This window comes from Myotis myotis, unplaced genomic scaffold (assembly GCF_014108235.1).
Source record: "Myotis myotis isolate mMyoMyo1 unplaced genomic scaffold, mMyoMyo1.p scaffold_m19_p_21, whole genome shotgun sequence".
In the NCBI taxonomy this organism is placed as follows: Eukaryota; Metazoa; Chordata; class Mammalia; order Chiroptera; family Vespertilionidae; genus Myotis; species Myotis myotis.
In genome coordinates this window covers 10,663,300-10,678,403 of record NW_023416326.1, presented here as the reverse complement: position 1 = coordinate 10,678,403, position 15,104 = coordinate 10,663,300, and the positions used below count along the sequence as shown (strand labels likewise).

The 15,104-nt window shown below is 37.2% G+C and overlaps 1 protein-coding gene across 4 annotated transcripts in view; it reads left to right on the top strand.

Annotated features, from left to right (window-relative positions):
* BRINP3 (BMP/retinoic acid inducible neural specific 3) overlaps positions 1-15,104 on the top strand; it is a 161,580-nt gene that overhangs the window by 64,974 nt on the left and 81,502 nt on the right. For 3 of the 4 annotated variants that reach the window (XM_036355209.1, XM_036355210.1, XM_036355211.1), the window contains exon 3: positions 13,245-13,435. The exons of the other annotated variant lie outside the window; for it this stretch is intronic. In XM_036355209.1, coding sequence (XP_036211102.1) covers positions 13,245-13,435 — 191 coding nt within the window. The remainder of the gene's footprint in view (positions 1-13,244; positions 13,436-15,104) is intronic. 4 annotated transcript variants of the gene reach the window in all.

The following is a 15,104-nucleotide window of genomic DNA, read 5'->3' as shown; positions in this document are numbered from 1 at the left end:
TGCCAACACCGGGCTGCCCTCCGGCACCCAGGACCCAGCTTCCCTCCTCCCGCCACAAACAGGCACCTGGGACCCCGGCTGGCTTCACCCTGGCTGCCCACAGGCACTCAGGACCCCGGCTGGCTTCGCCTGGCCCCCAGCTGTCTCAGGAAGGAATGACATCTGGAAGACATCCGGTCTAATTAGCATATTAGTATAGATTATTTTATTAGTATAGATTATTGATCCAGAGTTCTGATCTTCAATGCCATGTTCTTCTAGAAGTTTCACCTTCCTGTAAGAACATGTTTGTACCTTTCTGTACTTAGGATTCAGGTGGTAAAAGTGTGGATATTTCTTTCAAAAAGGCTAAGAATCTGTCACTCAGGCCTTTTACACATGCCGGCTGCAAAGGGAATTTCTCTTACAGTTTCTTGCATGTAACTGAAGGCTTTTCATTTGCGGTACTTATGCAGCTGTCTCATGATTCCGTCCTGCTTGTCATGTTTGTCTTGCTTTCTTGTATAATCTCAGTGACAGGAGTTGTAATATCTGGCCACACAGGACAGTTAAATAACCAGTCGATGCAGATGAGAAAAAAATTCATGTGTAAACTTGCCATATTCCTCTAAGCATATCTCTCAAGTACATACAATTTTATCTTTTCAGTATTAATTCATTTATTATTATTTCATTCACTCAGTTGGGTAAATTTGATCAGATGAATAAAAAATAAACTACTACCGCACATTCCATTCCTCAAGGGAAGACTTGCAATGGTTAGAGGGTTTTTTGTGTTTTGTTTTGTTTTTTTTTTTACCTCCTTTTGCAAATGTTCTGGCTTTGAATGAGCAGCACCATTGCTGGCATTTGAGCGCTAAATGTGTCATCTGCATTTTAAAATCAAGTCATCATTTCGATGCTTAACATTCTTTGAGACTGTGACACAGAAAAATGGGCCTAGTAGTCTTTCTTTGTCTATCCAATTGTTATGCTAACCAGAAAAAAAAATTAAAAATGTAACTAGAAAATAGATTTTTCTCCTTACCTTTATTAAATTATTATTGCTCGTTATTACGTTCTCATTGACTTGGGCAGACGCAAAAGGTGTCATCATCCTATTGCAGCCTACCCATGTATCTGTGTATTTCTCTTGGTAGCTGATCTGATATCCAGAACTAATGAATATTTTAAATAAGAAACTTTTAATGCTTTGAATTGATACAATCCTACTTAGGATCTTGGATCCCCAAAGTATGGTCATGTTTCTGATCTCTGTATATGTATAAAGATGTTAGTTAGCCCAGTCGGCATGGCTCAGTGGTTGAGTGTTGACCTATGAAGCAGGAGGTCACGGTTTGATTCCTGGTCAGGGCACTTGCCTGGGTTGTGAGTTCGATCCCCAGTGTGGGGTGTGCAGGAGGCAGCTGACGAATGATTCTCTCTCATCATTGATGTTTCTCTCTCTCCCTCTCCCTTCCCCTCTAAAATCAATAGACGATGTGTGTGTGTGTGTGTGTGTGTGTGTGTGTGTGTGTGTGTGTGTATGATTTAATACATATATATAAATACTCCTTTCACTGTTTCAAATATAACCTGCTGTCTTAAAATTTTATTTCCTTGGTAACCAACAATTATACCTTTCTCCTCATTCCCACAACATACTAGTATTATCAGTGTGTATATTTTTCAGATATTTTATTCTCCATGATAAAGTATACTTTTGGATGTAGTTTTAACCCAGATAGAGATCCAGGTTTTAAAATACTCTTTTTAAAGCATCAACATGTCTAACACCGTGCTCAGTATTTGAAAATAGTTGGATAATTCAAGCGAAAAACACCAAGTCTTTAGTAAGTGGGCTAGGTGACTCTTAACATCTCTTTCAGCTATGTTTTACTTTGAAAAATCGCCCGTGACAGAGAAAGATCAGCCAAGGCATTAAAGCACTTCTCTGTGTATTTTCTAAATTTCATAGTAAGACTAGAAAAATGTGATATGTATTTAGTGCACAGAGTACTCACATGACCAGTATAAAGCTTAAGCAGCAAGCAGCCGTTAAGGTTGGGTGAATCTGGACTAGAATCTGGCCTTTGCTTATGTGTGTCTGTAATTTACTTCCTTAAATCTCAGTTTCCTCCTTCCTCATATAGGGAGAACACCACAGGCTACCTCAGGGTTGTTATGAGGATAAAATAAGCTGAAACCTAGAAAGCACTTATCAGAGTACCTGGGGCATAGATCTCACTAAGATCATTGTTGATGATGTTATTATACGAGTAAGTTGCACATGTAAAACTGAATGGATATACTTGACGTTGTGTGTGATTACTGTTCAAATATATATCCCCCAGTGAGCAGAGTTTTCATTTGTAGTTCTTTTTTGCCCTCAGAGAGCCTTCCCTGTTTCATAAAAAAGTATTGAATCCACATTATTGTTTTTGGTGCATCATATTTCACCATTTTTACCATTCGCATTGCCTTCCTCTCCACCCCTCACCTCGACTCCTGATTCATCTATGCTCCCTGGTACCTCTGTCTTTCACTTTCATTTTCCTCATTGGCTTGATCTACATGCATCGAAATAAGACACTTCCAGATTTTGTGGGTCTGATTTTCTAAGGCATCTCACCAGCTTCCCTTGAGGAAGACAGAAAACCTTGGATGATACCAATTTGCCCTTCTTAATTAACAAGATATTCAGTTGTATCCATCATATTTAATTACGCTGCACTCAAATGGGTCCAACCAGTTATTCTTTTCCTCCTTTTTTATTTTCAAATTATTGTAAATTCCTTGTACTCTGTGGCCCCCATTTTAACGCCAATGTATATGTCAAAGGTAATTTGTAAAGTAAAACCAAATTGCAAAGTAAAGTTTGTGGTTAATAATAATAGGGATTGTTGCAAGGGTCCATTGGTGCATTTGAAATAAATGTTTTAAACTCACATTGAATCGAATGAGAAGTTACATAGTCCCAGAATAGGGTATTATATCCACAAGTTGGCAAAGATTTCCAGTTAAGTGTTAGAGACTATGCACGAAATAACCCTTAGCATGTGATGTGACATTTCTCCCCCAAATATCACCCACATTCTCAGCTATCTCATTATCTGAGGATGCAAAATGAGATTTAATTTAAGATTTGGGGTCAGTATTTCAGAGCTTTAATTTAAGAAATGTTATCTTGCTCTACATTTCAAAACCTCTGTGCCTCTCACAGCTGAAAGCTCACCGTTACTTTGGGGGAAATCTTTTCAAAAGGAAACCTGAGAATATTGAACACGTATCTTCAGGTCTATTTCATTTCCTATTTGGAGATGGAAGGACAACTTATGATCTAACTGGACCCACAGCTAAGGTGCTTGGAACAACAAGGAAAGGCAGCTCTCTTCATCTCAGCCTCTGCTGTATGAGTAACGTAGATGTGTTTATGAGATCACCCAGAAACCTAAACCGATTTGATTTCAAATACCTCTTGGGAACATATAAATTCTGTATTTTGACTTCTCTTCATTTTGATGTTATTCCAAGATTTATTTGAGCTCTTTGAAATATATATATATATATATATATACACACATATATATATGTGTGTGTGTGTGTGTATATATATATATACACCACACACACATATATATATATATATATATATATACACACACACACACATATATATATGCGTATATTTATATGTATGTATTCCCTTTTACAACATCTTTACATTATAGCCCATTTTCAACTCTGTAGGAATTCTTTGGACTAATTATTATATTGACCTTTGCAATAACACAATTTATATAAGATCATCATTTTCTATTAATTCTTGGCACCAATTCAAATGTGGTTGGTTACTTAAACATAAAAATGCTCTTATTATTAAGTGTTTTCATCCACAAGGTGACCTTAGAGATAGTTATCACATAGCAGGCTGGATTTTTAAATATTCTGTGCGATTAAGAGACCTTACGCTTTGAATTTATATTCATAAAACAGAATCGCTGTGCTGCTGGGCCAGAGATTTTCAAACGGCGTGCCTCAAGAATTTTTAAAACATGCAGTACCTGAATATTTGGTCCAGGGTACTGACCTCTTTTCCCTTAGATTGTCAAATAAAAAAATGGCAACAGCTAATACCACAGTAGCCATATGGTGTGAATGAATAAAACGTATCCTTTTTTTTGCCAAACAGGCAAAAATATAATCTATTTTTTGGTGTGCCACAGAATTTTAGTAATTAGTTTATGCGTGCTGTGAGATTGAAGAGGTTGAAAATCGCTGCCCTAGCATCTGAGCATACACTGGACTGGCACCATTTTTGTAATGTTTAGTGATGCTGAACATCTTTCCCTACATGTGTGGGACATTTGTGTATCTTCGAAGGAGAAATATCCATTCAAGTGCCTTGACTATTTTATAATCAGGTTCTTTTCATTTGCTGGTTTCTGTTGTGTTACAGAACGTCTTGATGTATGCTGGATATTAACCTCTTATCCCATATATGATTCGCAGATATCACCACTCATTCGGTTGCTTTTGTACTTTGTTGCTTGATTCCTTTTAATTTTGATGTAGTCCAGTTTGTCTGTTTTTATTTTGGTTGTCCACATCAAAGAATCAACTTTTGTCTTTATTGATTCTATTATATTTTTCAGTGTTATTACTTTTTCTCTATCTTTTCTTTTTTCTTTCTTGCTTTTGTTTTATTTTTCTACTACAGTGTAGATCTAACTCCTTTTCAGTCTTGTTTTGGTTTCTGATGTAAGCATCTGAGATTACAGATTTCATGCTTGGAATGACTTCAGATTATCCAGGAGTTGGACACATAGCCTTGTCCAGTCTAAATATGTTCTTTTTTTTATTTTCTGATGTTTCTGTTCTAGCTTTTTCACGCTTGCTTCTGAGGAACTTTAATTTTCTTGCCAGTTTAGCATATTTTAAAAGATTCATTTTAGTCCAGTGGATTTAATTATTTCCATGGCAGAGACATTCCACCATTTTGCTGTAAATGGAAACTTTGTTCATTGTTTTCATCGTCTTTTTGTTCCCATTTCAATGCACAGATGTAAGAAAAGAGGAAAAAAAGGAAACTATTTCTAAATACAGAAGCTTTTCTTTAGAAATAAGCCATGCTTAGCATTACTGATGAGTATAATCTATACTTGAAAAACATTTTCATTACAAAAAGAAAAACTTGAATTAAAGGAGTAAATGTCATCAGACTATGATAATAACTAGCTTAAATAAATACTAGTAAATGGCATTTCTTTTTGTCTATTAAAATTTGTTAAGTGCCTCTATGTATAAGCCTATTTGCGTAGACACAGGGAAATGGGAGTATAACAATAATATTTAGACAGAACAGACTTTTTCTTCTAGATTTGACTAATAACATTGTTCTCATTTTTAGGATCTATTTAAAGGTGTCTATAATAGAACATTCAGTTCCTCACTATACTTTCAATTAAACAAAACACTAAAAATGTTTTAATATAAATTATATGTTTTAACTTTTAAGTTATATTCCAGTTTTGCATATAATTTAATCAAGTCTAACTAGGCCTTGGTTGTCAGGTGTGAAAAGTGACAAAATAGACTACACAAGACACAGAGGATTTTGCATTCAGTAGAGACTCAAGGACTCAAAGAACTCGTTTCTCCCCAGTACCATATATTTTTCATGGGAATGATTTATTATTTGAGAAATTAGTAATGTCAATTGCAATTTTCCCTGTTAAGCAAGGCTATAAAAATCGAGCAATGATAAAGATTGAGGTAATATATTAACTTATAATAGTGCTTTTTAATTGAATGTCCTAAAAATATTTTATGAATTTTATGCATAGGAATTACCCATCTACTTTTGAGATGCAACATTTATGTCAACCATTTATCCTGATCGGGTCCCTTTACCTCATTCTGACTGTGACTGTAGCTATTGTACAATGAATCTTGATTATCTGTGCAAAGATAAGTGAGCTCTAGCAAAAAAAAAAAAAAAAAAATTAAAAACAAACAAACAAACCAAAAAACCCTGCTCTACCCAGACAGACTACAGAGATATTTGCTATGTTGCAAACTTGAACCACTAGATCAAGGTCATGACCATCTTCCCTAAAATAGGACACCTGCCTTTATCCCCTGCTTTAGCTTTCATTCCAAAAGAATCTGTTACCTTGAAGAGGTAAGATATGCTTTTCACAAGGTCATATTATGAATAAATCACACCCCTTTGTTTTCTCTCAAAGCCGTAATGTTTATCCTTGGCCACGCTTTATTCACAACCAGAATGCGCCCTTGGCCTCCACAATGGCTAACCACCTTCTCTCGCTTCCTTCTCGATAATGTCACCCTCCCACTATCAGTAGTGTTCCTGGTCCACAATGTATTTCCCTTGGGTAGTGCTGATTTATAAACTCTTTCAGAGCCCGCAAGTATCTCTCCTGCACCTTATTGCATCATCTATAAAATACTGATAATAATTACAAGTGCCCTCCAGCATTATTGTGAGTCCTCGGCAAGAAAATCGATGCAAAGGTAGGATTGATTGCAGCGATCTTTGTTTTCACAGAGCATCAGTTGAATATTGCAAAGCAAATGATAACATTTTATTGTTAAAGCGTATGCGTATGACATGATGCTACAGGAGAATTTTCCATATGTAAGTCCTTGCCAAGTGTTACCAGTCACATAAGGTATCTTGAGATTTATTTAATCTTGACAAGTTTAAGGGTGTAATTATTTTCTACACAGTTATATAAATTTAAATGAGGAAATCAGAAGGAAAAGGAAAACATAAGACATTGAATTTTTTAAGTCCATATGCTTGATTTTATAGCATAGAAGAGTAAGGATCTATGTGATAAAGGATTTATTCAGAGTTATTTAGTGCTAAATAATTTAGTGCAAAATGTGTGAATATAGAACCTTTCCTCTGTTCATATGTCCATGTTTTAAACTTCTTTTATCAGTTTATTGTATACACAGCATTACTTCTCTATTAGATGACTGTGTACTTATCAACTTTTATGTGAATGGTTACTTGAATTAGTAACTCATGGGGAAAAATTAAACTACCTGTGATTTTCTTTTGATTGTTAATTTTTTATTATTATTATAGAGTTAGTTGCTTTTAAGAATACCTGCGGGAACAAGAAGGTACTTTTTGTGTCTGGGCCTGTAATTAGAAGAACTAAGTCATCATCCATCGACTGGGCCAATGACCGGGAATTTTCCAGCTTGTCAGATTTTCACACGCATCACATGAGTGACTGAGCAATGGGAATGAGCACATCCAGGGAGTTCACTGTGGTTGGGTGAATTCAGCACCATCTGAGCTTCCGGCTTTACTAACTTTTCATTGACCTCGTTGTTTCAGAAGAGTCCTAACACCTAATTAGTAAAATAGTTACTCAAGCTCAGACCAGAGTGAGTGAGGCCGCTTGTTAGAAGTCTTCATTGCTCTTTTAGTCTAAAATGAATAAATGAAAAAATGGCTGGCTTTTGATATTAAAAGCTCATCTTTTTTCAGTGTCCATTTAATAATTCCATTAAAGAGCAACCTGATTTCTTCACATTTGACTTATATTTTCTTACTCCTTCCTTTTCGGTATTTATTGACTATATTTTTCTGTTTTGTCCACTTACAGCCTTCTAAGTAGAATATATCAGCTTTATAAAAAGCATGGTCCCCTTTAATTCCACAGCACCCTAACCCCACACAAAATTTGTCTGTCTTATCAAACCTTGTAATTAAAATCTCATCAGAAGAGTCATTGCACCATTTAATTTATGTTTATGTGGACACCCAAATACTAACATTTCTAAAAGTACCATATGATTTCACTCATGTGTGGGATCTAACAGACAAAATTAACTAACAAGCAAAATAGAAATAGACTCATAGATACAGAGAAACAGACTGATAGTTATCGGGAGGGGGAGTGCAGGGCTTGGTGAAAAGGGTGATGGAATTAAGTTAAAAAATTAAATAAATAAAAACAATTCATAGACACAGACAATAAGCATGGTGATTCCAGAAGAGAAAGGGGGGTGGAGGGAGGGTTAAGAGGGAAAAGGGGGATAAATGGTGATAGAAGGAGACTTGACTTGGGGTGGTGAACACATAGTACAATATATAGATGTGTTATAGAATTGTGCACCAGAAACCTATATAATTTCATTAAGCCATGTTGCCAGTAAATTCAGTTTTCTTAAAGCCAAACAATTAATTTAATTATTCTCTGGGGATCTTCCTGGCATGATCTCACTATTAAATTTAACAAAAGTTAACTTCCATCTGCTTCTAATGCTCAAACTTGGAAAATTAAAATATGGTGTCTAATTATGAGAGTATTATTGCCTCCTCCATAAGATTATGCCTGGGAATCGCCTCCCCTCATTGGATGGTGATATGATAATTAATTTTGGATGTTGAAATGTTAAACTTATATGTCTTTCAAATCCATGCATTATAAAACACAGCTAAACAGTATATACATCCTGAAGTATTTTTACATATGTTACCAACTTGCTAACATTCATAGAGCTCTGAATCTTGTGAATTGAATTGGTGAGGATGAGAGTTGAGACTTCAGCTATCTGACTCCTAAATCCATTGTCTTTTGAAAAACTAGCATTACCTCCCCCAGCATATTTAAATATTTTCCAATTATTAACCAAGGTAAAGAATTACTTTTTAAGTTAGAAGTGTGAAAATGGAGACCTTATATTTGTTTATTTCTTTTATAGAGAGAACCAGAGTGGGTGTTTTATTTTAGCTCAGTGTGTCTGCCCTTGGCTTCTCTACACTGATCAATAATTACCAAATCTGTATAATTATATGTATGTGATTGATGCGCAATTGTGATAAGTGCTAACAGATGTTAAAATGTACTTCCAAAATTGAGAAGGAAATGAGTTTGCTTGTTACATAACCCCTCTCTCTTCAACATATAAGGTCATTCATTGATAGCATGCATATGTGTGTGTGTGTGTGTGTATATATATATATATATATATATATATATATATATATATATATATATATATAATTGATTTTTTACAGAGAGGAAGGGAGAGAGATAGAGAGTTAGAAACATCGATGAGAGAGAAACATCGATCAGCTGCCTCCTGCACACCCCCTACTGGGGATATGCCCGCAACCAAGGTACATGCCCTTGACTGGAATCGAACCTGGGACCTTTCAGTCCGCAGGCCGACGCTCTATCCACTGAGCCAAACCAGTCAGGGCTGCATGTATATTTTTTACATCAACACTTTTTCTAGCCTCTGTTCAAACAAGTGGTTTAATTCAGACATGGATGATATAAGTTACTATATTATTTATATCTGTGATCATATAAACATGGGGCACCTTGATATTCAATTAAATTAATTACCTTTGGGAATAATGGCAATGACCATGATAATTGAATTGTGCATTATTTTTATAAAAATTTAAATAAGACCCTATCTGTTATACTACAGAATATGATTTAAAATGATATAAGATAAAATTAAATAACTTTCAGGCATTCCATAGCCCTAAAAATATTTTAGGAACTAGTACATATCACTAGCCACACCAGACCATTCTTTAAAAAATTCTCTATAATCCCACCGCCATTGTATTTGGTTTCATGCTGTAGTCGAGAGAACATAGTGCCTGGCCGGTGTGGCTCAGTGGTTGAGCATCAACTTAGAGCCAGGAGATCGGGGTTCAATTGCTGTTCAGGGCACATGCCCGGGTTGCATGCGGGCTCGACCCCCAGTAGGAGGCGTGCAGGAGGCAGCTGATCAATGATTCTCTCTCTTTCTCCCTCTTTTTTTAAAGATGCCATAGCTACAAGGCATTCTTGCTGCTTTCTAGGGAGGGCCGCTGTTTTGTGCAATCATGCTAATCTGTGTCCTCTAACCTACTCAGAGTTTGGCAGCTCCTTCCAAAGACCCCAGTCATTAATGGAGCTTCTCAGAAACCCTGCATGTAAACACGGTACATAACTCATGTTTGCCATGTGCTTTTATGTGCATCGATTTATGCTGCGAAATCCCCAGCCTCCTCCAAAAATACCTTCCAAGCTTTAAAGCCCCCCAGGACTGGGAAGTGATAAAAAATGTGGCCTCGGTGTCTCAAGTCAGGCGACCAAAGAAAGTGGCTGGTGTCGCCTGCCAACTGGTTAGCATTCAGCTGCTTCAGCAGCGCTGGCTTCAGGGCCCCTGTCCTCCAGGCCACTGGGAACTTTTCCGTTTTCCAGGCCAAATGGAAGACGACATCGCTTGTGAGATGCGGGAGCTACACCGAAAGGATGTCAAAGGAGCCAATTTATATCTAGTCGTTGCACATAATGCAATCAGGGAACCTGAATATTGATTATTAGTGGCATTTCTTAAGATCAGTATGATTTTACAGATATAATTAGAAGGCTATTGCTACTGAAGATTGGCGAGTCTGTTTATGATTTTTATGCTGGGTTTGTTCGCAGTGGATTAGTGCTCGGGTGTCACATTTGGTTTTAATATGCTGTGGTGCCTGCAAATTTCAATGAATATTGATAGAATTAAAATGATAAGCCAACCAGTGTAGTACTGTGAAAGGTAATAACAGTCTTTAGGACTTAGACAAGCCACTGTATTTGGTATAAATGAACAGATAAAGATATTTGAGCAACTGCATCATCAAAGTTTTAAAAAATATATATTTGTATTGATTTTAGACAGGCCGGGGGAGAGAGAGAGATAGAAACCTCATTGATGAGAGAGAATCATTGATTGCCTCCTGCACGCCCCACACTGGGGATCGAACCCACAACCTGGGCATGTGCCCTGACTGGGAATCGAACCGTGGCCTTCTGGTTCATAGGTTGATGCTGAACCACTGAGCCACACTGGCGGGGCTGCATCATCTAATTTTTATGCTGCTTTTCCCTTTGATATTGAGTCCAAAATATCTAATATCAACAGCCGTAGCTTCTATAGTTGGGGGGACCAACTATACACCAACTATACACGTGTCATTTTAAAGAAATCACAGTAGTGAGTATATTTTAAATACAATGAGTATATTTATGTATTTACGTAGAAGTTAAATACTAATTTTTAAAAAAAGGTTAACAGCAGGGTGGCAATGACGTAAGCATTATTGAAGTAGAATGTGTTGATATATTCTTGTTTCCCCGGTGTTGTTAGGAAAAGGGTCAGGATAAATGACAATACCTATTGTGGCAGAAAAGCACACATTACGTGGACTCACGGAATAATGGACGCCCGCAGGTCAGCATTTTGAGCAGCAAACACACAACTCCAATCAACTAATAGAGGCTCCTTCGTGCCAACAAAAACATTTTCAAAGTAATGTTCTGGCTGCGCTGGTTATGGTCCATTTGTGTGCTCTATAGAACAGCGGCGCCTCTAAAAGGGCCAAGTTACATTAAACTCTAAGGATTGGGCCCATTTCATCCGAGATGCCCAACGTTATGGTGGGAAGGCTTCAGGTAACAGGCGGCATTATTTCCATACAGAGGTGCTCTTAGTTAATATCAGCATGACGCGTCTGCTGGGACGGGTCCCCCGATGCCTCAGGAAAACGCTCTCCTTGTGATAACCACACCCTACAGCGTGTTTTCCATTCGGCTCCCCGTGGCTTTCCTTTTTCCAAAATGTAATGAATGCCTGGTCTAGCTGCAACTCAGCTGAACCTCAATCTTCAGGAAAGAAAAATAACGGCACCCCAAGATTGCAACGTCTGCACAGTCATTGGGTCCCTCTTGTTTCTCGCGTTACCCCAAGGTCAAAGTGCTCTGAGTCCGTCATGATGTGCTAGATCAGCGGTTCTCAACCTGTGGGTCGCGACCCCGTTGGGGGTCAAATGACCCCTTCACAGGGGTCGCCTAAGACCATCGGAAAACACATATATAATTACATATTGTTTTTGTGACTAATCACTATGCTTTAATGATGTTCAATTTGTGACAATGAAATTGGGGGTCACCACAACATGAGGACCTATATTAAAGGGTTGCGGCATTAGGAAGGTTGAGAACCACTGTGCTAGATGATCTTGTTAGAAAGTAAGCGAATAAAACCAACTAATAAATTACCCCTTAATCTTGATAGCTTGACATGAAAAGATTTCTTTTAATTTTTTTTTTTACTTTTTAAAAATATATTTTTATTGATTTCAGAGAAGAAGAAGAAGAGAGAGAGAGAGAGAGAGAGAGAAGTATCAATGATGAGAGAGAATCATTGATCAACTGCCTCCTGCACGCCCCCTACTGGAGATCAAGCCCAAAACCCCAGGCATGTGCCCTGACCTGGAATAGAACAGTGACCTCCTGGTTCATAGGTCGATGCTCAACCACTGAGACACGCTGGCCGGGCTCACATACAAATATTTTAAAGTCTCTGAATTGCAAGGAATTCACCCCCATTTTATCTCGCTTATTATCATTGAGCCCTTGAGGTCAGAGGTTTTCCTACACTCGTCTATATTATTAGCAAGATTTTTGATAATAATAGACAGTAAATAGTAAACTATTAATGAAATGCTTTTGGGGGGAGGATTGGTTTTATTAACTGATTTCAGAAAATGACACATTTGTTAAAACTGTTTTATAACCATGCCTGCCATTTTTTAAATTTGGCACATCCCTTAAAAGTCATTCTGCAGTTTGAGAAATTGCTACTCAGGTTGAGTTTGGGTTTCAAAGTATGTTGTCCACAATAATTATTGTAAAAAAAAAAAACCCCAACCAAACAGAAAACAGTTTCTCATTTGACCAGGCTTTTAAAATTCTTCTACTGCTTCAGAATGTCCTTGAGCTTTTACGTTTTCCCTCTAAAGTGAATAGACAAAGGAGTCATTAGAGTGAATGAAAATAAATTCATTCTCTTTTTTTCAACTTCCCTTAGAAATGAAAAAAATATTACTTTAGTTTTTTCTTTTTAAGAACTTTACATTCAAATTCTATGCATAATGAGATGACTTTTTTTATGAGTACATTGCTTCTTGGGGCGGTGGGGAATCAGTGCGAACTGCTTATGTGGCTTATTCTTTCCTCGACATGACCTGGTTTTAGAATATGTACTCCAATTAAATAAATGGATAAATATTGCTTTTCCTACTCCGAACACGTGACATAGTATTATAAGTAAGGAGTGCTGTAAGGAACCTAGTGACCCCAAGCTAAACTACCACGTGAACTTGACAAATGAAAACCTTCAGCTAGATTATGTATTTCTGAATAAAAAATAAATTTGCTTTTCAGGGAGTTTGGCCGCTGGAAAGTAAATAACCTGGCAGTTGAGAGAAGAAATTTCCTCGGCTCCCCTCTGCCTCTTGCCCCCGAATTCTTCCGTAACATCAGACTTTTGGGACGTCGGCCTACCCTTCAGCAAATCACAGAAAACCTTATCAAGAAATATGGGACCCATTTCTTGGTCTCCGCTACTCTGGGAGGTACGACTCTTTGCAAATACTTGTGCCTGTGTGTGCTTGTGTGTGAAACTGTATAAATGAAGGAAAAGTGTCGCTTAATCCAGAGAGCTGCAGTTTGAATAATTCTAGAATCCCCTCATGAACTTATTCAACACATTCATGGAGTTCTTCCTAAAGGCCTTGTGGGGCGTTGACAATGGTACCATGTGTGGTAGATGAGTATCACTTAGTTTATGTTAGTGATTTTATAAAAGTGTGCACAGCAGAAAGTTACAAAATATCTTAATGATCATGAAAAAAAGATTCTGAGAAAGCTATGTCTATTGGGCTTAATAATGCCAGTTATTATTGATGCAATAAAAGCTGAAGTAACAGTAGAATATTATTTCCATAGGGTCTCATTTAAAAAACTCCAGTGGTTTCAAAACACATATAGCTCTGGCTGGTTTGGATCAGTAGAGAGAGCGTCGGCCTGTGGACTGAAGGGTCCTGGGTTCAATTCTGGTCAAGGGCACGTACCTCAGTTGCAGGCTTTTCCCCAGCCCGGGCCCTGGCCAGGCAGGGTGCATGAAGGAGGAAACCAATCAATGTGTTTCTCTCACATGGATATTTCTCTCTGTCTTTCTCTCTCTCTCTTCTACTCTCTCTAAAAAATCAGTGAGAAAATATCCTAGGGTGAGGATTAACAAAACAAAACAAATCACATAGAAGGCTTCCCTGCCACTATCAGCAGTATAGGGACTCAGAAGAATTTCAGGGCATAAAATATATCCTCCAAATAAGGAAAGAAGGGACAGAGAGAGCACAGAGAGGTCAAATAGTAGAGGATTCTCATGGACATTTATTTGTTTAGTTGCAAAATCATGGTGACTTTTTTATTTGTCTCATTGCTTTGGTGTTATGGATGCCACATTTGGGGTTTAAGATTAGGTTTGGTTTTGTAGGTTTTGTGTGAGATTAAATCACTTCTTCAGGTTGACTCTTCCCAGTATCGCAATAGGCGATCTCAAAATTCTGTGCTTCAGTTACTTACAAAGTCTCGCTCAGTCCTTTAATACAAGGGTTGGTGGAATTGCCACCCTCACTCACCTTCTAATCTCGGAGTCTCCAGTGATTTAGTGTTCCTGGTCTTTTCTGTTGGAGTTCTTTCTCTCCTCTCACTGTTATTTAAATTTCTCCTCAGGTGTCTGTTGTGTGATGTTAATAATTTAGCTGAAATATATGAAATTATTAAAGTGGCTTATGGATATAAGCTATTTGCAATTAACATGTGTACCAGGTTGATTTTAGGCAATTTTAGAATGATTGCTGTTGTAATTACACGAAAGCTTTCTTGTTGCTGCAAGTATATTTTTATCTTCGTACGTTTTACCTGACTGGGCATGAAATTGTATTACTCCATTTTTAAAAAAAATTCAGATTGGTGGTATATAACTTCAGTTAATTCTCTCTCACTGTCCTTAACTAACTAATACTAGGAAACAACTCCAATACTAACACACCATGAATGTCATGTGTAGAGCAAACATGTTAAACACATTGCCATTTGTTTTGTAACTAGGGACTGCATGAGTAACAAGATTTTCAACTAAATTCAAACATGTTTTAAAACAAGTTGAGTGTAGAATAGTCACTATCAGTATTAGAGTGATGAAAAGGAAAGAAATAAAAATATGAATAAACAAAAAGA